Source organism: Otolemur garnettii, unplaced genomic scaffold, assembly GCF_000181295.1.
Source record: "Otolemur garnettii isolate 467f Iridium unplaced genomic scaffold, OtoGar3 scaffold00002, whole genome shotgun sequence".
Lineage (NCBI taxonomy): Eukaryota > Metazoa > Chordata > Mammalia > Primates > Galagidae > Otolemur > Otolemur garnettii.
Genome location: NW_003852397.1, coordinates 28603567 through 28626310, shown reverse-complemented (window position 1 = coordinate 28626310; position 22744 = coordinate 28603567). Strand labels below are relative to the sequence as shown.

Below are 22744 nucleotides of genomic sequence, written 5' to 3'. Positions count from 1 at the left end.
ATTCAGATCATTGATAGATGCCGAACCAGAACTTTTACAAGGCTGTTGTTCTGTAAGGTGTTTTTTCAAAATAACTAACAGAATCTGTGCGTGTGGGGGTGTGTGTGTTTAAAGGATGTTTCCAACTCCTTTTCCTCTGCCGCTCCCTTATCTTTGGAGTCCTGCAAGTGCCTGGAGAGTGTAAGTCAAATGTGCCCCTTCTTACATCAGTTCCAGAAGAAAAGAGGGGCAAAGGTGTTTTGCAATATAAAATGGATTTCCCTGCCTCCTGACATTTCAAGGTTGGCCACCCTCTTTCAATGTAGGAGCTGAAGTGCTGCCTCTTAGACAAATGCGACTGGATTAAAGCAGCAAGTTGAAAAGGAATCAACCCTCTGGTGTTGCCAAGATGAGCTACATCTACAAGCTGGGGAGTTCAGACTGCGTCTGGAAACCCCTGTTGACTCAAAAGATACTGTAACAAATCTCTTAATGAAACACTAATACTGCAAACAAGGTATAAAACAGACAAATCAGCAAAAAGAAACAGAACAAAAACACTTTACCCCAAATAGAGTAAGACTGAACGAAATCTTCAATAGGCTAAAACCTTCTTCAAGGAAAAATCCTTTTCCCACAGAAGGATCCTGCTGCCTTAAGCAGCCCTGCCTTCTTTCCCTACCTGAAGACCCTCCCTGGCAGGACTTACCAAATCATGCCCACATGCGCTTACATGTAAGGAATGAACATCACACCCAGATTAAAGAGCTTTGGCAAGAGCCTGCTCTTCTGCCAAGCCACTTCCCCACTGCTGTGTAGCCCCCGCCTCCCTCCCTTGCATGCTCACTCGTAATGGCTGGGTGAGCATGTAACTGCCAGGAGAGGAAGGAGGCAGTAAAATACCTCCCGTGACAACACTTCACATGGTTGTCCCCAATGCCTTCTTTACCTGTGGCCTCACAGAGCGCCCTGGAAGGGGCATTCCAGAGCTTCTGCTCTTAAAAAAAAAGCAAACAAATAAACTGCCACCTTTGTTTCCCACTGGTGAGAAATCACATATGCCCTCTAGCTCAAATTTTAGAGTTTTAGGGAATTTTAGTAGTCTTTGGAGGATAAAGAAAAAAGTGACATCTGTTCTATCGATTTCACGGATTTTTTTTTTTTTTAACCTGCTGAGTTTTAAGCACTGTACCTTCCAATCATCTGATAAAAGAAATATTGGAAAGGAGGCAAGATTTATTTCAAAATGCATGCCAGGATATCGTTGGCTCTGGTCCTGAGAGGTCTGGTCCCGCAGTGGCAACGGTCAAAATCTCTGAACCCTTCTCCCACTGGATAAACACCAGTGCCAACAAGAGATTTCTTCATGGGTTATTGAATTTGAAGGCTTTATCCCTACATGAAGCCAAACTCAGAGCTTCTCCCAAGAAGTGGGCCATGAAATTAGATTTGAAAAACCAGTAACAAAAAAAAAAAAGGAAGGAAGGAATGAAGGAAGGAAAGAAAGAAAGACCCTTCCGTCTCCTATTTAGGCAAACTGTAGACAGACTAGCTTGGTTGGAAACTGATATTAAAAACCTAAAACATATAACTTTTCTTATCAGGTTACTGTCATGGGGAAATAAATATTTCTGGCCTTTTAGCTGTTCCTGTAACTACAGTTTTATAAGCTCTGATAATTTTTCTTCGATGTAGGAAACATATATTTACATCCATACACATACCATATATATGTATACATGATGCATATTCAAACATGCACTCAGGGGAAGTTAGGGAGAGAAATTTCTAGTTAAACATGATCCTGCAAAATTCTTCCATATGTGGCAAAGTCCTCGGCTCAGCTGACATATAGCGATACATACATATATACACACAGGACGCTATGTATACATTTATCCCACATTCATTTAACCTCAAAACATAAAATAAATTCTTTTTCCCCTCCCTAAGCAAAGGCTAGGAATAACAACTCTATATACAGAATCCATCTTCTGGGGGCAACGGAGCAAGTGAAACCCTTCATGTGTTTGGTGGAACTCAAAGGGCTGCACTTTGGCTAATCTGCTGGTGAAAGTGCAAAGAAGGCAGAACATCGATCATGAAGCTTGCCCTGCATTGGTAGAGAAGGGCTGTGGGTGAGCGGGGATTCCGCTGTCCAGTTAGTTAGCTGTCTAGAGGTCACAGGGCCTGCGGGGGGTGGGGGGAGCTCCTGGGGCCGTTTTATTCTCCTGGTCAACTATGGGACTCTACCAACTTCTTGTGGACTAAACACCAAGTATAGGCCCTGGGAAAAGGAGAATAAAAGAAGGCAGGTTTTGCAAAAACAGATCTGGGGCCAGGAAACCCATGGGGTCTGGAGATGTCATCTGCCTCTAGCCATGAACTCAGTGAAGGCCTAACTGTAGAGATGGTTGGAAATTCCCCTCCTAGGTGTGTGTTCCACAAGACACTAACGAATTCTACATGAGATTAGGTAACAAGGCTCAGGAGAGAAAGTAATAACCTTATTTTTATTTTCTGCATTAACTCCACCTTATTGCTTTTTTGCCTGTAGGAAAAAGGGGGAAGGACATATTTTGAGACCAGAAATCCCATAAGCAAGGCACTGAACGCTGCAGCCCTCTTTGAATCAGAGCACAGATTCAGTACGCAGGGCGTCTATCTTCTCATGTTTAAGAATCTAAGGCCGTAAACAAAAATGAAAAATAGGTTTCCATTATCCATTGTGGATTGGGTTACTGGGGTCATTTTAATCATATCTTAAAATATGATCTGTATAGGAATCCCATGACCACCAGTTTGAAAAGAAGGACAAGGTTCCTTACTGACCAAATCTAGGATAAAGTTCTGTAGTGACCAAAGTATTTGATGGCTTATGAAACCATGACATGTGGCCAAAGTAGAAATCCATGGGAATTTTCAGCAGAAAATGGAAGCAGATATTTAATGCTCTGAAATGTGTCCAGTGGTACAATCTTATGTCTTAGCTGAGAGCCAACACATGCTGGGACCATACAGTAACCAAGAATAGCAGAGAAAGTACCAAATATTACTATAAAGAACCCTACCAAAGTTTTGAGATACACAAAAATTAAGAAAACAAAAATCATTATTATATTTTCTCAAAAGAATCACCAGGACATTCTATATGTTTCTGCATTCTTGTAAAACATTTGTGAAAATACTCTTCCCATTCATTTTCTTTAAGTGCTATAAACTCACTTTCATAGGCATGAACAGTTTCTTCAGGGCTGAAGGACCCTCTTCCATGCATGCAATTTTTTTTTTTTTTTTTTTTTTTTACTCCTGGGAATAGGAAATAATTACGTGGAGCCAGGTCAGAACCGGAGGGTGGATGAATCATAAGTTTAACCTCTGTGGACCCTAGGAATTGAATGGTGATGTGGGCAGTATGGCCAGATGCATTCTCATGGTGCAAGATGGTCCCCCGTGGTCCTCTTTGACTGCCATTCTTGAAGCTTCCAGAAAACTTCTGGGAGGCACACTGTTGTGTACCACTGAGCAGTAACAGTCCTTTGTTCCTCCAGAACAACAGGTGCAGCATGACCACCTTTGGAGAAGAAAGTTACCACCATTTTCTTTCTGACACTTCAGGTCTGCTTCACTTTTGTTGGTGGATTTTCATTGGGAAAAAAAAAATCCACACTGCTCTGTGGACTGACACTTATTCTCTGGATCAAACTGGTAAGTCTAGGTTTCATCACCAGTAATGCTGTCAGAAACGCATCTAGACTTGCTGCCCTGGCATTTCTTTTCTTTTCTGTCTTTTTTTTTTGAGACAGAATTTCACTCTGTCACCATGGGTGGAGTGCTATGGCATCATCATAGCTCACAGCAACCTCAAACTCTTGGCCTTGAGCAATCCTCTTCCCTTAGCCTCCCAAGTAGCTGGAACTACAGGACTTACCATAATGCCCAACTAGTTACTCTTGCTCAGGCTGGTCTGAAACTCCTGAGCTCAGTTGATTTATCTGCCTTGGCCTCCCAGAGTTCTGGGATTATGGGCGTGAACTACCTCCCCCAGCTGACCAGCCTTTCTTCACCACATTCAGCACAGATATGCTTTTGCTCATCTGTCAAAGCATGAGGCACTCATTGGGATGAAACTTTCCTGACTTCAAGATAATTGTGTAGGATTTTGGATGCTCCTGGGGATCCAATCTATAGTGCTATCTCAGTGTCCTTAAATGTCACTCAATTGTCTTCCAGGACCATTGTTTTCCCACAGTGGTGACATTTGCCTCACTCACTGCAGTGCTGGACACCCGCTCCTCTCCTTGTCTTTCAGTGAAATTCAGCCTCTTCTAAATTCTTGAAACCACTGAAATGTCACGGGGGAAGGAGTAAGGTACCTGAAATCCCACTGAAAATGCTCAAGGCTTTGAGACTCGTTTAACCCACTTTTAAAATCATAGAAAATCGTCCTGCAAAAGTGTTTTATTCCCCTCTCCATGGCTGACACTGACTGAACACTGCCCATGGGATGGAAACAAATGAAGCCCTCTCAGCAACACTGATAACCTGAACAAATTGAGCCTTGCATGGGTGAACCAGAAAAGATGCCATTGACTGTATTACATAGACATGAAATAACGGACCGTAACACAGTCTGTCCCCAAACTTTTATAGTGGCCTTCATATTCATGTCTACAGACAGATTCTGGAAATTGTCAAGTGGACTGGGTAATATTAACAATCAGGGTAATCAGTTTTCTAGGACTAGATCAATAGAGTGGACAACCTAAAGTTAAGAATGCAAAATGGAAAACCCAGCTTCTGCCACAGGAATGTCACTTCTATCTGAAGGTGTTCCTGTCACCCTGGGCCAAATGAAGCATCCTCTCTTTGCTCTGGGGCCTGGGTTGTCTGGCACTGCTCTGCCAGGAGCCCTGTGACCCAGAGCAATTCTCCTTCCTCTGGGAGCCAGTCTCCCGTCTACTGGAGGATCTCCCCCTGGTGAGTCCATGGCAGTGGGAGAGTGTGCAGAAAGCCTCATTTTCATTGGCATAAGGACGGTGTGATTAGAGAAAAGAGGAACATGAGAAGAGGGGGAAATGGAAGGAATAAAGTCACAAAACAGAAGAATGGAAATAAAGACAAGCAAAGATGGGGCGAATGGAAAGATAACAGATTGATGAGATGACATTTCAATTCAATTTTGGAAAATAAAACAAAATAAAATAAAATTTACTATACTTCATTGGGAAAGAGAAAAAGCACATTCACATTTGTATTTTCAAAAAAGTAGATGTGTGATCATAAATGCATGTGGTTACGTAGATACATTCATACTAATATCCAAAGAGGTTTGTCACTAATGCACAGCACTCAGAGATTTAGGCCCTCATCTTGGGCCTGATCATTTTCATTTTTGTGACTACAGACCAGTAACAACCTCTCTGAGTTCTAGTTTATTTGTCTGTATAATAGGGATACTTTCATTTGCCCTTTCTATTTCCCAAAGGTACTACGGGAACGGGTCATTCAGCAGCCCTACTGAGTGCCCGCAAGGGGCCAAAGAATATAAACTGTAAAATTCGTCCCTATTTTTCTGTAATCAATCTCTTAAGAATCAGGTCTCCATGCCTCTAAACTCTGTAGGCCTCTTCTAGAAGTAGCATTTTTGCACCTAAAATATGAAATTTAAGTTTTAAATAGGATCTGAAAGTCTTAAAGCGGTCAAAATCCTTTGAGCTTCTCAACTCCTAGAAGTTAGTATTTCCATTCAATGAAGGAGGGGGACATAGGGGAGGATAGTGTTCTCCTGGGCTGCCAGCCACTTTGGGGGGGGGGTTCCAGCCCCTAATTATTTAGGTTGTTTGCTACTGAGGCCCCTCCAAACTAAAATCAATGTGCTTTAACAAATTAAGGTGCATTTTGTGCAAAAAAGCAGTGAGATCCAGCCTTTAAAGACTCAACATCTAACCCAGGATCCAGGCACAGAAATGTGAGACCTAGATGCGGAAAGGGAAGCCTAAGCAGGGCTCGGCCTTGTAAGTTGGCCAGAGTGTGGGGCTCACTCTAATGCTGTGCTTTACTCATTGATGGGGTTGGTTCATACCTGGGAGCCACTGGGAGGAACTTGATAAAATAGGACCTTTCCTGGGGCAATACAAATTGTATACTGCCTAGAAAAAGGCAAGTAGAAAGACTTGACGTCATTGATATGCTCGAAGGGGAGGAAGGACCCTACTTAAAGAAAATCACAGATAAGACTGATGATGACAGGTACAGAGAACATTTAGGAGAAGCTGAGATTCCGCTCAGCTTCATAAAATCAATCTTTGTAACTTCAATAAAAGTAAAATCTTATGTGTGTCTACAGCATGTTCCTTGGCCCTCATGGTTTCTCAAGATACATCAGCAGCTGTGTCATGGGAAGTATTTGTTGCCGCCCTTGTGACCACTTCTTGGTGTGATAGATTTCCTAAGGCATTACTGGGATTTGCCTGGACATCCTACTTGGACATATTCAATGGCTGTGGCCATTCTGGGAGTTATAGGCCACCAGCTAGTAACTGCCCCTCTCAGACAGCGGGTCAGATTGCTGGACTGGCACACCACACGGACTTCTCGTGTAATGTGTCCAAATCCTCTCACCCCCTCATCACACTTATTTGCCATCCCTGGAGGGTTATGTATTTATGGCTCTCTGTGACAGCCTAGCTCCTCATCCTAATGGCTCCCTTAGAGCTATTGAGCTCTTGGCAGGGTAATTCATTCTTAGGTGTTACAGCCTTCAAGAAGCTATCTTAGAAAATGAAGGAAAGAGGTACTTTCATTTTCTGTTATAGAAAGCATGAAATTGCCCCCAAACTCCACCTTCTGATAAAACATGTTACTAGAAACTGGATCAGTCGTGTTTTCGACTAGGTAGTTTCTTTTTTCACCTAATACCCTGAGAACAGTTTATTTCTCAGAGCACAGATGTTACTAGAAAGAAAAAAATTGCATGATTAAATAAGCCTGAGAAATGCTAAATAAAATTGGAAAGCTTTCATTTTTATATAATTTTTTAGATACTTTGATCTGCTAATTGCTCCAGGATGCTCCAAGATACAGTTATAACATGCAGCACTTTCCCCAAATTCTTTGCCTACAAAATTTTTGTTTCAAGACTTTCCTCACGGGACTAATGTTCTAAAAGTTACTTTGGGAAATGCTAGTCTAGACTTAAAATACTTGGATTCAATTTCTCTTAAGGAGAAAGCAAAATCAGAGTGAAGGAGAAACGGACAGGGAAGAAATGGAAAAAATATATAATTTTAGCAATACTTGGCAATATTTACATTGCATTTTCCAAGGAAAAATTAGTTTCTCTGGAAAAGTGACTGATTTTTCACATTTCTTCATTTTCATGTGTTCTGATCTCTTAATAAAGCTCAATAGGCAATATTAACATTTTGTAGCCCCTGTTCCTTAAGTCACCAGTGGTCAATCCTTAGTGCCCCAGGAAGACCAGGGCTGGAAGATGCATGGGAAGCAGATCAGAAATCCATGGAAGAGCCTTTCCTCTTTCAAGTCATTTCAGCTAATGCGGATACATTACGGACATGTAGTTTAAATCTCAAACAAATCTCCCCACTCTTAAGATTCTCATGTTGTCACATACTGATAGAAGGCTGTGCCATTTTCTCCTAAGAAGTAGCTCTATCCTGTATGTATCAGTATATGTGCTCACACAATCATGTGTGGTTTTGTAATTAACCAGGAAAGACTACCTAGCCATTGATAACTATTTCAATCTGGGATATATATATATATATATATACACACTGACATATAAATTATTGATCACTAAATATCAGGTCTGCAGTAAAGGGGAGGGTTTCACTGCCCCAGACCTGGGAGACTGGGGACACCTAGTCAGAAAGGGCATCCTGGCCTGGCTGTATAGCCATCTCTATCACTGCAGGCAACCTGCCTTATACCAGAGTTCTTCGCTTAACTCTCCTTCTCTAATTGAAAGAGCCTTACTGTCTTGTTGACTCCAATTTAAAAACCTCAAAATTATCCTTTTTGTCAAATGTATTTCACTTTTATAGTGAACTCCACTACAGAGTAAGTTTCTAAGTCACAGGCCCCTAGTTAAGTCATAAGTATTTTTGTCTGTCTTGACCTGATTGACATGGCCCAGAAAAGAATTGAACAAGACATCAGAGGACCTGGATTCTCGTCCTAGGACTAGACAGAAGAGTACCCAAAGGCAGGAGTTCTGTCTTATCCATCATGTTCTTCTTCAAGCCCCACATAGTTGCTGGGCATGGACTACGTGCTCTAAGTATTATTTGAATGAGCGAATACTAGTGGCAGGATTCAGGCCACCACCACCATCCTGGGACCTGGATTGCTCATCTGGAGAAGGGAATGAGGCTCCTGCGTCTATTACCATGGGTTGCTTTGAGTATTCCTTGAGATGACTGATGTGAAAGTGGAAGACTATCACCATCCTCCTCGTATGCATAGTAACAATGAGAAATGTGTAGCAAAGGTCCTGATAATAAGTCAGGCATTCTTCAAGGAATATAATTCTTTCTGGAAAGCCCCCACCCAGGAGCAATTATTTCTGCCCCATTACAACCTCTAGTGTTAGTAGACGAACACGAGAGTCAGCACTCTATTTCATGCTTATATATGTCTGGAAAAGTAATGGGAGACTAGCTTTTTGTAAGACATAGCATTCCCAGGGCAGATAAATTTGATCTGGTGCCCTATTTCCAGCAGGACACATTCACATATGTGTCCCTGTGGTGAGACAAGCCAGTTTGTCATCTCAGTAAGTCCTTATGGGACCCATTCCTCCAATTTGGCTCCACTATCTCTTTGTAGGGTAAACCCAGGGTGGCCTTCTAGCATGTATGGCTCAGAGGAATAGCCAAGTAGAGCCTGCAGGCCTCTCTTCATGGGAGAACTTTGAGGAACAAAGTGCAGGGACCAGGAGGGCAGTGAAGAGATTTAGTCAGCAGGAGGACAGGTGAGTGTGGGAGGTGGTGGTGGTGGTGAGGGGTAAGAACTGAATAAATAAAACCAAACTAAAACAAAAGCACAGATGTACAAAGAGATGAAACTGATATCTCGCTGCTTTTTAGATCTCCAAATCAAGAGCCATTTCTGAGGCTAAAAACTTGAAATGGTGCCTTCCTGGACTTGGCTTCAGAAACCTGGATGTGTGGTGTGAATGCCTTTTGCAGTATTGGGGTCTCTGAGGACAAATGCTTCAGTGTAAAGCTGGAGCCAAGCCCAGGGGCTGGGGAGCCTCCTAGTCAGGGTGTCTCATTGCCCAGCTCCAAAGAGAACTTCTAAAGTTGTGTTCTATGTAAATAGCACCCCCTGGAGTTGTACTCCAGGGAAAACATCTTAGAGACTTGGAATCTTCTACTTTGGGTTGGTGGTGACATGAAGTGACAAGCAAACAGAGCCACCTGAGAGGAAGTTTTAGAAGCATAATAAGCACCTCCTTCCCCCAGTAAATAATTAAACCCTTTCTTTGCACAGTAATTCCAACAAGCCTTTACCCTCCCTTATCCAAAGGAATTAACACTTATCCAGATGGTTCTACTTCATTATCTATTGCCTATACCTATGGACATGTGTAAGTTACACTAGGATCACCCAAAAAAGGAGGGGAATGTCTCAGTACATAGGGCTCATTTTACTATATTACTACATTATCCAGTTCATTTGCCTTTATTTCCTAATTTCCACAAAACTTATTGTCAAGAATTTTAATACCAAACACCACAAATATTTTTGCATTTGGTGGGGGAATGTGATCTTATTGAAAACTGCAGGTGGTTTTTGTTTTTGTCAATTCATCTTTTCCTTTGCTTCACTTAGTCAAGGGAGAAGAGAGGATCCAAATCAAATAAACCAGACTCCTCAACTTCACTGACTAAAATGGCTACAAAACAGACTTCTCTTGGTGTTTTGCCCCCGCCCCCGCCATTAATTTGCATTACTAAGGAATTTTCTAGGACAGTGCTCAGTGAACTCAAGGCTTCTCTAGTTGCCAAGCTCATGGAAACAAATGCTTTCACTTAAAACTCTGAAAGAGACATTCGGAAGTAACCGGCCATTAGACACCGAGCCAGCCATAGACTATATATCTATGAAGGGGGGGGGGGAGAAAATCCATAACATAAACAAGAAAAGACAAAACCTTAAAGAGGAAGGAGAAAGGAAAACATTTAGATTCCTTGAGTGATGGAAATAAATACCAAAGCTATTAGTTTCAGTTCAAAGAACATATCACTTTATGCTGTTTATTATTTCTTGAGGATTATTTATTTTATCTTGAAATATCCAAAGGGTAAAAAGGGTCCTGTAGGTAAGCGACGATGAAACTGACCTGGTCCGGAGAAGGCCTGTGATTGGAATGTTGTGACCTCCCAGGAGATCGATGGTGATGGTGATGGTGGTGGTGGTGGTAATGGTGATGGTCCTCATCGTAGTTGTCTGCCATCAGCTTCATTCTGTTCTGGGTCTGTGCAGAACAAAAACCAGGGAAGATTCCATCAGGAGCTAGAAGACCAGCCAAAGAGATTCAGGGCATGATTACACTACCTAGGGGGCTTCCTTTGTTCCTTATCCAGAAGTTTTCATTTTTAGTCAAACTGAAACTTAATAAAGAAAGCACCATGCCATTTGCTTTGGTGAAAGAGGTTTTTTCACATCCCTGAAACTATGCTGTTACATCTGTAGATGTTAACAGTACTTCCCTCTTGCCATTTACAAAGGAAAAAAAAAAAGGGAATATACCCTAAGGTGCTTTGTTTTACATTATCAAGCAATCATAGACTCAGAGTAAGCCTGCAACCACAAGGTGCCAACAATCACATCCTCAAGCCAGAGAAGGAAGCCCTGGATGGAAAGACGGGAGAGGGCTGGCTGGAAACAGAACTGCAGGTAAACAATGGTTGCACAAGACAAGACAGGCAAATCCACTCAAAAGCTGCCAAATGCACAAATGTGGATGGAGATGGTTTGTTGCTATGATGACTTCTTGGGAAAGGGCTCCCTATGGACATTTTAATTGATTTTGTTTCTTGAGGGGATTAAGCAAAAGGTTCAAAGTCAATGAAATAGAACTGACCACTCTAACTTACAGCTCATGCTGTTTGCCCCCGTAGGTAGCTAGGTGGCACAGTTAAACTTCCAGGGCCACAGAACTGTATTGTTTCATTATTCAGGGCAAGAACTAGAGCAGTGATGAATTGACCTGACTGGCTTACAGAATCTAGAAGAATGCCTAAAGGCTGTAGACGAAAGCAGATGAAATTATCCAGCCCAGAAAGCCATGAAATGTGAGTTTGGGGATAGGACTACCTGGATTCAAGTCTTGCTTCACCTCTTTGCTCATTCTGTGGCCTTCAGTTAGCTGTTTATAAACCTCAATTTCCTCAACTCTAAAATGGAAGTGTATAGGACCCATTTCCCTGGGGTTTCTGCGAGGAACAAATGCAAGTGATATGATGGACTCTTCAGGTGTCAGTCCAGTACCTGGCACGCAATGAGCCAGCCGTGAGAGTCAAATGCTGTTATTGCTGTTGCTGCTGCAGTTGTCTGCTGTAGGAAATTCCCCCTTCTTTGCACGTGCTGTTTCCTTGGCTTCTGCTGTCTCTCTTAGGCCTCTCCTTTTGCTTCGAACCCTGGGGTCTGGCTAATTCACAATACTTTCTCTAGAAGCTTTTTCCTGACCCCACCTTTGAGGCCAGGTGACATGCACCTCCTGCTGCACACAGCTCTCTAACCACGGATTTATCTGTCTATCTGTCTATAGACTTTTATCTTCTGCACCTCCTCAGAATCTAGTGCAGGCCCTACTAGACGGAGACATGTAATGAGTGACGGCAAGAATGAAGGGACCATGACTTTGAAGGATGCTGCTGTCCTAGAGATGAGCTGGGTGTGTGTTTTTAGCAGGGGAGGTCACTGAGAGTTGAGGACATCTTATTGAGTTATCATAACAGTCCCTTATGTGGCTCGAGATGACAGTGAGCCATGTGTACTTTAAGAGAGCCAGAAGTCAGGGGCTGGCAGAGCTTCCAACCAGTTGAAGTTGTGTTATGTAATATAAATAATACTCTGCTCACAGAGGACTCTGGACCTAACATCGTGCATTCTCGTAGTATTTTTCATGTATGATCTACCTTATTCTCAGAACTTCCCAGAAGCAATTATTACCATCTTCACCTGGCAGCTAGAAAAGTAAGGCATAGATGTCAGGCTCTCAGCGTCTTGGTCTTAACATACAACAGGGCGATTTTCTGGGTTATCCAATTCTCAGTCTCTAGGCCTTTGTTCCTGCCTGGCTGCTAACACAAAAGGCAAACAGCTGAACAGGTACAAATAGCTTTCCCATCAGATGCTTTGGTTCTGTTAAGTTTTGGAAACACCTCACATCCCAATTCTGTCTGCCAGAGGATGTCTCATGATTTACTCACTCCATTTTTAAAATTTTGTACAATATTGGAAAGGCCCCAAAGTGAACGTTAAAAAAAAAAAAAGCATGGATATGAATAAAAATAGAGAAAAAGACCTACTTAAAAATTAAATAAAAATCCCAGGCAACCTTTGGCAGCTGATAGCATTTCCATCCTTCACTTGTCCACTTAAAGTGTCAGAAGACCCAGTGGACAAGTTACGCCTTGTGAGAAAGAGCAGGTCAGCAAAGCTATTGCAGACCAAGTACTGAGATTCCCCTTAGTCAGCCTCCAATTTCTACATGAGATTCTGAAATACAGTGTTCACACCTAAAAGTCCAGTATTGTCAAGAGCCTGTACTTTTGAACTCGTGAACGAATAAATCTGAAATTGGTTCTTCTAAATATAAAGCCTGAAGGAGGCTGTGAGATCTACTCTGGGCAAGATGGAAGGGAACTGCCCACGAATGAACGATGGAGCCTAAATGAACAAATAATAACTCTGCTATTGTAAGCATCATGATGTCCTGAGCCTTTGGGGAAGCTCCTGTGACTTTATGAGATTATTTTCTTACCAGGGACAAGCCTAGAGTTCCCTACCTTTGAACTATATCCCATAAAAGAATGTATAAGCTAAACAAGATGCTGTATGCAGCCCTAAATGTGTCTGCTGAAATGAGGTGTTGGAGAGAAGGCATGTCACGGGATAAAGACTGTAAATGAATGATGTCATCTTTCCAATTTGGTGCCGAAATATAAATAAACCACATTGTTCATGTGAATACCAGATCTGGGGGAAATGTACACAGAGCATTTGTGAGCGGAAGAGGCTTCTTTTGATTAGTCTGGGTTGGAAGAGAAGAGTGTGAAGCAGAGATGACAAATGAGAGTTTGGTCTGATATTCTAGACCGTTTTTATTTATCTTGCGGGTAACATATCCCCTAAACTGTGACCGATCTCTCACAGGCTGCTTGCTAGTATTCTCTCGTATAAAACCAGCTTGACCAATGCTGTTCCTTTCATTGTCGCATTGAAAATGGATCTCTTTTCATTTTATAAAAAGATCTGCACTACCTATCCTCATCCCCGCCTGATTGTATGGGTTTTCTCACACATAAAGTATGGTCTGGAAGGATAGGAAGTCACGAATAACACTCCCTAATGGTCAATGAAAGAAAAACTGCAGAAAGTTCTATGTAATAAGGGTCAGAACAGGGATAGTATTTGTTCAAATAACTCCAGACACATTTACCAGGTGATGCCACGTATAATAGTCCATACCCCATCAGATGCAGGAGGTGCCCGCCCCAAAGCCCCAAACAGGAAGTCTCCTGAGCAGTCCTAATCGGAAACTCAGGAAAAACTAATACGGAGTTGGAGAGGGGTGGCTTGCCACAGCTCAGCACTGGGGACCTGGGGGACTCGTTTAGTGACTCACTGAGGCCCGTTTTTATTTCTTTCACAATGTCTACCAAACTGCTGACCTGCCACTTTCCCTCTGGCTGACTGCGGTACATGCTCTGTTCACTATATCACGTCGTGACTGTGGAGACAAATCTAACCCGGTTTCATTTTCTACTTCCTTTCTCCCAGGCACCAGCCACCTTGTTTCTCCAGGACTATCGCCTCCCAACAGCTCTCCTGCTGTGCTCCTGCCTCCCATGGAACACGATCCTACCCAGAGGGATGTGGACGCCTGTTCCTCCCTGCATTCAAGTTCTTCAAAGGATCCCACCTCCCTCAGGAAAAGCTCCTGGCTCCTGGACATCAAGCCCTTGCTAGGTGACTGCTATTGACCTCTGCTGCACCTCTCTAGAGCCCTTCTCCTGGACCTGGGAACGTGTTGTTCTCTGTCTCTACCCTGCCCCTCGTCCTCTGCCCCTTCGGTGACACCCAACTTACACTCATTAGATCTTCTGGTCTTAGCTTCAACACCACTGCCTCCAGAAACAAAGGGTTTCCCTGAGCCCACCTTGGAGGGATTAGGAGTCCCATACCCAGCCCCACCCTAGTCACAGCACTTACCTCTTGGTAAATAACTACATTCACTTGGCTTTCTCCACCACTAGGTTGAAAATCTATTGAGGGAAGCCCTATGTCTGGATCACCCTTCTACCCCCCACCTAGCACAGAGTCTGGGGCAGACACAGTAAGTATGTGAACACCTGAATGAATGCACGGGGAGGGCACAGGCTGCAGGGAAGAGATAGGAGGGAAAAATACACAACAGGAGTCTAGGATGAGCCCGTGGGGTGTCTGATTCTCCATGTGATAGTTTAACCTTCCTATTTGTTTTTATTTGTTGTAAATTTTGAGAGTGGGGAAAGTGGAATAAATGCATGGTTTGGAAGCTGTTAGGCAAATCAAATGGGCAAAGAAATATTCCATTCTTTGGTAAAGTAAAACCACTGAAATGCGCCACCACCTCCCCAGTTACTTACCCAGTAAAAATGTGGGGCTTCTCAGGGTGTTAGCATTTTCATTTCCTTACTATCCCCCTGCCTTTGGAAGAGTAAGGGGCTTTTGGAAGACTCTTAATAGTGCCAAGAGTCAACCATGGAAAACTGAAACTTTATCCATTAACTAAAATCCCTGATGAACACCATCTGTGAAAAGGTGCCAGAGACTCCATCTCTTTTGACACTTCTGGAGCGTTTATCCGAGGAGTTCTTGAAACGAAAGGAAAATCCTTGATTGACTAGTAATAGACTCAATAGCTTAATGGCAATATGCAGCTATAAAAGTGGAATATTAAAACTGCCTTTAAAAATATTTTAGCAAGGTGGCAATACCAAACTATGCTTTGATCAGTCATCTGGATCAAGTTAACAATAAAATCTTCATGAATATGGTTTAAATAAGAAAACAATAATCAGATTTGTTGCTAAGGGATATGGAGATAATACAGCACAATAACAATTACACTTTTATTCTATCAGGTTTTCCTTTCTCTCTCTCCTTCCCACCAGGGAAATCCAAACGTTCAGGAACTCTTCTACTGGTTGTGTTTCCACCTAATCAGAGCAAGGTGAAAGTTCTCGTCTCCAAGTGAAAGATGAGGAAACCAGACAACAACCGGACAGCGAGGAGGGGAGGAATTTCCTGAACATCCACTAGGCTCACATAGCAATTCATCGGGATTGAGCAGGATCTGGGTTCCAGTGCTTGGGGTCACGGTTGGAGGACAAAATGAAGCAAGAGGATGTCTGAAGCAGCGATTAAAGGAATGTGCTGCATTGGGGAACTTTCTGGGAAAATGTACGCATCAATAATGGAAATACTTCTACTGTGGACACTGCACTGAAATTAACAGAATACTCACTGGAAATCTGCAAGCACAACAATGGCAAGAATAATTATATGCCAGGCTAAGATGGGGCCAGGGTGCTCTTGTTGAATCTTTCCTTCTGAGATACATCTTCTTGGGAGTCCTGTTTTGCAGATGAGAAAAGTAAACCTATAATGATTGAGCTGGTGAGTGGAGGACCAGGACTCCCGGTTTCTGACTCCATAGTACCAGGGTGGTAATATGAAGACTAAGACCAGGGACAGAGGGGTGAGACACGAGGAACTAGAGGCCTGACTATAATACAATATGGGAAGAAAACCAGAAGAGAGGAAATAGTTTAAGTGGGAATCCAGAAGCAGGAAAGGTCCTCTCTAGCTGAGGGCAGGGTCAGATGCCCCTGGACCCAAGATTTGAATATTGGTTCATATATGGGTATAAGGTGGAGTGGACTGGGTATGTTCCACAGTAAACTGGCCCTGTAATCACCTTGAGGGGGAAAGCAGGTCAATGAGGGGAAACAGAACCCAAAATGGTGTGTGTGTGCTCATGTGTAGCTTTCCTCATCCTTTACTGAGTGTGGGGAGAGCAGGAAATGTACTTGAGGTGCCAGTTCACCACCTTTGTTCTCAAAAGAACAAAGAATCAATTTGGGCCATATTGGAAGGGATTTTAGAGCCATACGCATACGTTCCCACATGCCAAAATGTGACATCTCTAGGAGAATGGGGCAGTCTCTTGGCATCTCTGTGTTTATAAATATCTACAGAAACCATTGCTGCAGCGTCAGTGAAAGGCATTGCTGCCTTGAAAATTGGTCTGATCCCCCCTCCCAACTAATTCAGCTGGTCCCGCCCTCCTGCCACCCAGTGACAGCAGAGCAGAGGCTTCATGACATTGTTCCTCCCAACTTGGTTAAAGGTGCTTCCCTACTCGTCCTTACCTATACAGAAAATTAGTAGGCCACCCAGAAGGTTGGGCTGCCGGTTTATACTTCCATATGAAAAATCTTTATTTTATTTGTGATTGCTACAGGGAATATCAACATACTTGCTCCTGCTCATCCTGCAGGCATCTGCAGCACAGACGGGCAGTCCTGGATGTGTTGCTATCTCCCCAAAGGATGCTGGTGCATCTCTGCCCCAGGTCTCCCTGCCCACAGGTGCAGGCCTGGCCAGAGAACAGGCCAGATCAAAGTGCTGGGGAGCTCACATTCCTGGGACAGCCCTCAATCTGTGCGTGGTGGAGGTGATGGATAAGTAGCCAACATCCCGGCCCCTCAATGGGGCTACACGATGGTGTACTCCCCATCTCTCAGTGGGTCCCCAGGAGCAGGAGCCCTGACTGATGACAGCAGGAACTGCCCACCAAGCTGCCTTTACTGGCCTTTTCTCTCCCCTGTGTCACTTCCACATTCTCTCACTGCTTTTGGGGGTTATCTCCCAAATAAACTATCTCTATCAAACCCTTATCTAGGGGCTGTTTTCGCAGAAATCCCAGCTAAAATGCTTACTAAATAATGAACACGCCAGTACCTAACTTCTGCCCAGGACTAAGAAGCCTGCGACTACCAGGTTCCTTTTCTCCAGAGACCTCCTAGGATTTCTCATCATGTAGGGTGACAGAACTCTCACCTTCCTCAGGAAGGAACACCTGCCTGGCCCCAATTCCTGTCCTGCCAAATACTCACTCTGGGGCTCATAGAAGATCACGTCTCCATAAGCCCTGTTTCCTGTATCTATAAAATGGGTGAGTGGAGGGAAACTGTCTTCAGCATGAGCCAAACACCACATGGGGTGATCCTGAACTACTGTTCTTACTCCTGAGTGCAAATGTGCAGTTTTTCTTTGTCTTGTTATTTCTGCTAAAATCAGAGGAGAGAGATTATTTTGTTGAATTACATTTGGCTGCTACCTTAGAACCTGAGGGATTTTCTGAAGGGTTATAGACAACAATTATAGCCAGGAGCATCACTTCCCTGTTCTGCTACCAGCTAGCGCAGCCCAACAGGACAAGAAAACCTTTTATATCCTCTGCCCATAACTTTAGAATCCTTAACAGTGGTAGAAAGAGGACCCATACCCTGAGATGGAGCCCCGTTTACAGCAGCAGTAAGGACAAACGCTGGCTAGCCCTTGCTGTGCACCAAGAATAGTGCTTTGCCAGCATCATCTCATTTAGTCAGACACATCAGCCCGGTAACGTAGGCTGTAGTGGGGTCGTGCTCTAAATCCTTAATAGCTGCCATCACGCAGGCAGAAACCATGAGAACCATGAGGGACACAAATACATTTGCCCTGAACATTAGTCTTGATGGAGGCTGTGTTACCCCCATGTTACAGATAATGAAACTGAGGCTTAGAAAGACAGAGCAACTTATCCAGGCTCAAACAACTGGAAGATTTGACACCCTGACTCCAGAGTCTGCTATTTAACCAATGTGCCCTGCTGTTCAGCTCCATAAAGATAGACCCCTTCAAAAAAAATCAAGACTGATCTGGAAATGGGCTCTGACTTTCTAGACACTGACTTTAATCAGGGCTTAAAAGGAGAGCAGCTCTCTTTTGATTTTAATGTTCTCTCTGAAAAGGACAAAACTCAGACAAGTTATAAAATCTTCATTGCGCCCCTAAAATGTCCGTGTTCCTGACCACCCCTAATATAACTTTAAAAGTCATGGCCCACAATTCATATTAACTTTTAATGCTTTGACCAATGAAACAGCTTTAAATCTGGGCTAACACATTAGCAACTGTAGACAACCAAGGAATTTCTAACACCCTGAGCATGGTTGCCAGTCCTGGAGTCTAGGGGAGGGGGAAAGCCCTAGAAGTTTCCACCACAAGGTTACTTAGTTAAGCTCAAGTCTGTTTAATTAAGTAGTGGGCAGCACATGCTATACTTAGCTTTTAAACACTTGTAAAGTCCTCTTCATTCATTTATCTTACTTGTCACTGACAAGCTCTTCAAGGATTGTAACAGTATGCAGAGCATGAAGAGCCTGGGTAAACAACACATATTTTATGTGGAGTCTAAACTGTTTCAACTCAGAGAGCCAATAGAGGGTCTCTGAAAAAAACCCCAGACTCTTCTACTAAACTGTGGAAGCGTTCGGTGCATATAGCCTGTTGGGAGTTTCTTTAGCAAGTGAACTTCAAAATCAGATGCCAATATTTTAAGGAAAAAAATAAAGACAAAAATAAATAAATAAATAAAAGAAAAGGAGAAAGAAAATGAAGAAATAGAATGAAAAAGACTAGGAAGAAATAGAGGAAGGAAGAAAAGAAGGGAGAGGGGAAGAAGGATGGGCAGAGAGAGAAAAGCAGAGAGGAGGGAAAAGAGAAGAGATGAGAAGAAGGAAAGGAGGGAAGAAAGAAAAATATTTGCAGATGATGAGATTCAGACCCTAAAACTGTGCTGACAAGCATAGCCAAGAACTTCATTCATTTCATAATTCAATAAATACTTAGAGCCGGGCACAGTGGCTCACGCCTGTAATCCTAGCACTCTGTGAGGCTGAGGCAGGTGGATTGCTTGAGCTCAGGAGCTTGAGATCAGCTTGAGTATCAATGAAACTTCATCTCTAAACATAGCCAGGTGTTATGGTAGATACCTATAGTCCCAGCTACTTGGGAGGCTGAGGAAAGAGGATCGTTTGAGCCCAAGAGTTTGAGGTTGTTGTGAGCTAAGATGCCACGTCAGTCTACCAAGGGTGACACAGTGAGACTCTGTCTCAATAAAGTAAAAACAAAAACCCTGAAATATTTATTGGTTTAGCCAGAATAGTTATCACCAAATCATCTCCCTAATTAATGAATGGATAAAAATGCTTTAAGGTATGGCCCAACAGAATTGGCTAATAGACTAGAAACTGACAGTGTGAGTTACTATTCTAGGAGAACCTGAGGTTGAGTAACCCAGTCACACCCTCAGGAAGAGACAGTAAGGACTATGAAGAGAAGAGTCCACACACCATTGGAGACAAGATAGTTCACAGGGAGTAGATGGAATTTTTAATAGTCATCTATCAAAAAGGTATTAGAATGCAGTCTTAGGACGTGGGAAACATGATGAACATGGCCCCCAAACTGTCTGAAGCTGGAGGCACTGCCATCAGAAGGAACGAGCAAAGCAACGGAGAATGGATTGGGTTGCTGACAGTGGAGACTAGGAATTTAGAGCAGCTGGGAGAAGAGGAACACATCCCAAGGACTGTGGGAGGACAGAAGGACATGCTCCTGCAGAGGCTGTGACCTCCAGGCACAAGTGGGAGCGAACACAGTCTGGGCCTGCTCCCAGTTCTGCAGCTGAGTGGACGGGCATAAACTCAGACCTCCTCTGCACCTCATCCCCTTCAAAACAAAACAAATGACACCAAAAGGGGAGAGAGGGGCCAGTGTGAGCCATGCAAAACATGTGGTGGGGCTGTTGGCCAGGACTGAGCACAGCCCCAAGCCCAAGAGAGTGACCGAGACAGCCAGGAGAGATTTGGCAGCAGCCGGGAGGGAGAGGGAGGCAGGGAGAGACAGCCAGGACCTCGGAGGGTGAAAAAGTCCCTCTTCCCAGCTGGTCTCACACTTGGGTAGGATAACTGGAGAAAAGGTAAACATACTCATTATTAGTTTCCCAATCAGTTGAAAAACAAATGGTAAGGGAGAAAGGGCAGCGAGTGTCTCATCCCAAACCCCTGAAACATCCCCTTCAGGGTCTATCTTCTCAGCGGGCTGCCTGCTATGCCATCCCCGCCTTTCTGTTCTGATTTCAACACCCTTACTCGCTTTATACGGGACTCTGAATTCACCCTAAGGAGGACCGAGGTAATTGTATGCGGAAGCAGAGTCTGAGTCACATATTCCACTCAGGATAGAAGGTCTCACGGACCCCCCAGAGATGCACCCACAAGACAGGCACATTATTCACAGGTCCCCTCCCAGCCTCCTCCAAGCTGATAGTCCCTCAGCACACAAAAATGAAAACTCATCTATAACCATCACTTCTTCTCCTGTGATAACTTACCCCCAAAGAAGAGGCAACGTGGAAATTCTGGGTTTGTGAATCTAACAGAAATCTAATTTCCAGAAAGGATGAAATTACATTTAAATTTCGTCTGGAAAAGTCTACTGTGTCGAATCATGTTTTTTTTTTTTTTTTTCCTAACACATCAACTTAAATTCATGGAAATTCTGAAAAACAATGTCTTTTAGTCAACCCTTTAAGACAGAGACCAGGGCGGTGCTTGTGGCTCAAAGGAGTAGGGTACCGGCCCCATACACTGGAGGTATCGGGTTCAAACCCAGCCCTGGCCAAAAACTGAAAAAGAAAAAAAAAAAAAGACAGAATCCCAAAAGATTGGTTTTCTGTAACCTGAAGTTGAAACAGGGTAAGTATAAAATGCCCAAATGTTTATAAAATTGAGTGTAAACACAAACATATTAAAGTACATATTGATATTTCTTAACAGTAGTAGGAAACGGTAGGTAACTGGAAAGTTGGGGTGATCTTTTCATAGACTCTAGAAAATATTAATAGCTACCTCAACTCTCTCCTCTACAAATAAGGACTTGCCAGAACAATCAGACTCATAAAATGGTAGACCTGGGCCACACCTTAAATCCTTAAAACTTTTTAAAATTCTTAAAACTCTTTAAATCCTGAAATCTAAGCTCACTATTTTGCAGAGGGGAAACTGAGCCTCCAAGAGCATCAAGGGTAGTTACTGACAGACCCAGACAAAAGCTCCAGCATCCTGGCGTGTTAGTCCTGGCCCTGCTCCTGCTGCTGGCCTCCTTCCCACTTGATTAGCAAATACAGATGAGTCTGCCATGTCCGTGACCTGTAATGCCACAGGCCCACTTCATGTCGTTGGTTTTATGTTGCAAAGTACTGTGGTATTCATTTCCATTCTTGTGGTCTGAACAGCATCACACACCTAATCATTTTGGTCTCAATGGCTACAGATAGGTTAAGGAATTTTCTACTTTCTTTGAGATACAATCCTTAGTTCTCTAGGAGGACTACTGATTTAACTTTATAATTTTCCTTTTTTAAATAACATCTGTAAGTTTTTTATCATGTAAATCATAGGTTAGTTATGAAAAATTAAGTAGGACAAAATAGTTTATAAAAAGTGCTACCTCCTTTCCCTCTACCCTAACATCTACCCCTCCTGTTAAGGTTTTTCTGCCAATTTTTCTTGAATTCTTTCATGCTTAATGGAAGCATAAACATAGACATATACCCTTACAAAAGAAAGTATCCCATATGTCTTGGCCTCTCTTGGCCAAGTCAAGCATCTCAGTTTTAATGATTACATATTATTCTATTCTATGGGTGTACTTTTATTTAACAGTGCTTTATGGGTGTGTCAGAATAGAGGCTCTAGGAAGGAAGGGATTTTTGTTTTGTTCAAAGATGGATCCCAAGCACCTAAAGCATTGCCAGGCATGTAGTGAGCACACAATAAATGTTTTTTGAATAAACAAATGAATGATGGGCATTTAGGTCATTTCCAGTTTTTCAGTTTTTTAAAAAAAAATACTTCAAAGAAAATTTTTGCAAAGTAACAGATACAGATTTGCATGTCCTCGGGTGTTTGTTCTCAACAAGGATAGTGTCTGTTCCATGAAAATTAGGTCAACTTAAGGACGTGGTCAAGGTGGGGAGGCCATCAACTATGGAGGTTCTCCTGTATAATTATTTTAAACTTGGAAACATGTCACCAAATTCCCTTTAAAACTGTGGATCAATGTCCACTCTTTCCCTATACTTCCCTATACTTCCCTCTTTCTCTAATAGGAAGTTTCTTCAAATCTTTTTATCTTCAAAAATTTGATAGATGAAAAATGGTATCCTGTGTATATTTTCCTAATTATAATTTGAAACTGAACATCATTTCATTTATTTATTTATTGTCCGTTTTTACTTCGTTATCTGTGAGTCTCCTTTTTGTGTCCTTTTCTCCACCATTCATTGGGAGACTTTTTTTCTTATTGGTTATAAGGATAATTGTATGTATAAAGAAAATTAGTGGGG

The 22744-nt window shown here is 42.8% G+C and overlaps 1 protein-coding gene across 1 annotated transcript in view; it reads right to left on the bottom strand.

Moving 5' to 3' along the window:
* Positions 1 to 22744, bottom strand: part of ERC2 (ELKS/RAB6-interacting/CAST family member 2) — a 976082-nt gene that overhangs the window by 175996 nt on the left and 777342 nt on the right. Inside the window, exon 16 of the mRNA XM_012805132.1 lies at positions 10352 to 10486. Within this exon, the coding sequence (XP_012660586.1) occupies positions 10352 to 10486 (135 nt within the window). The remainder of the gene's footprint in view (positions 1 to 10351; positions 10487 to 22744) is intronic.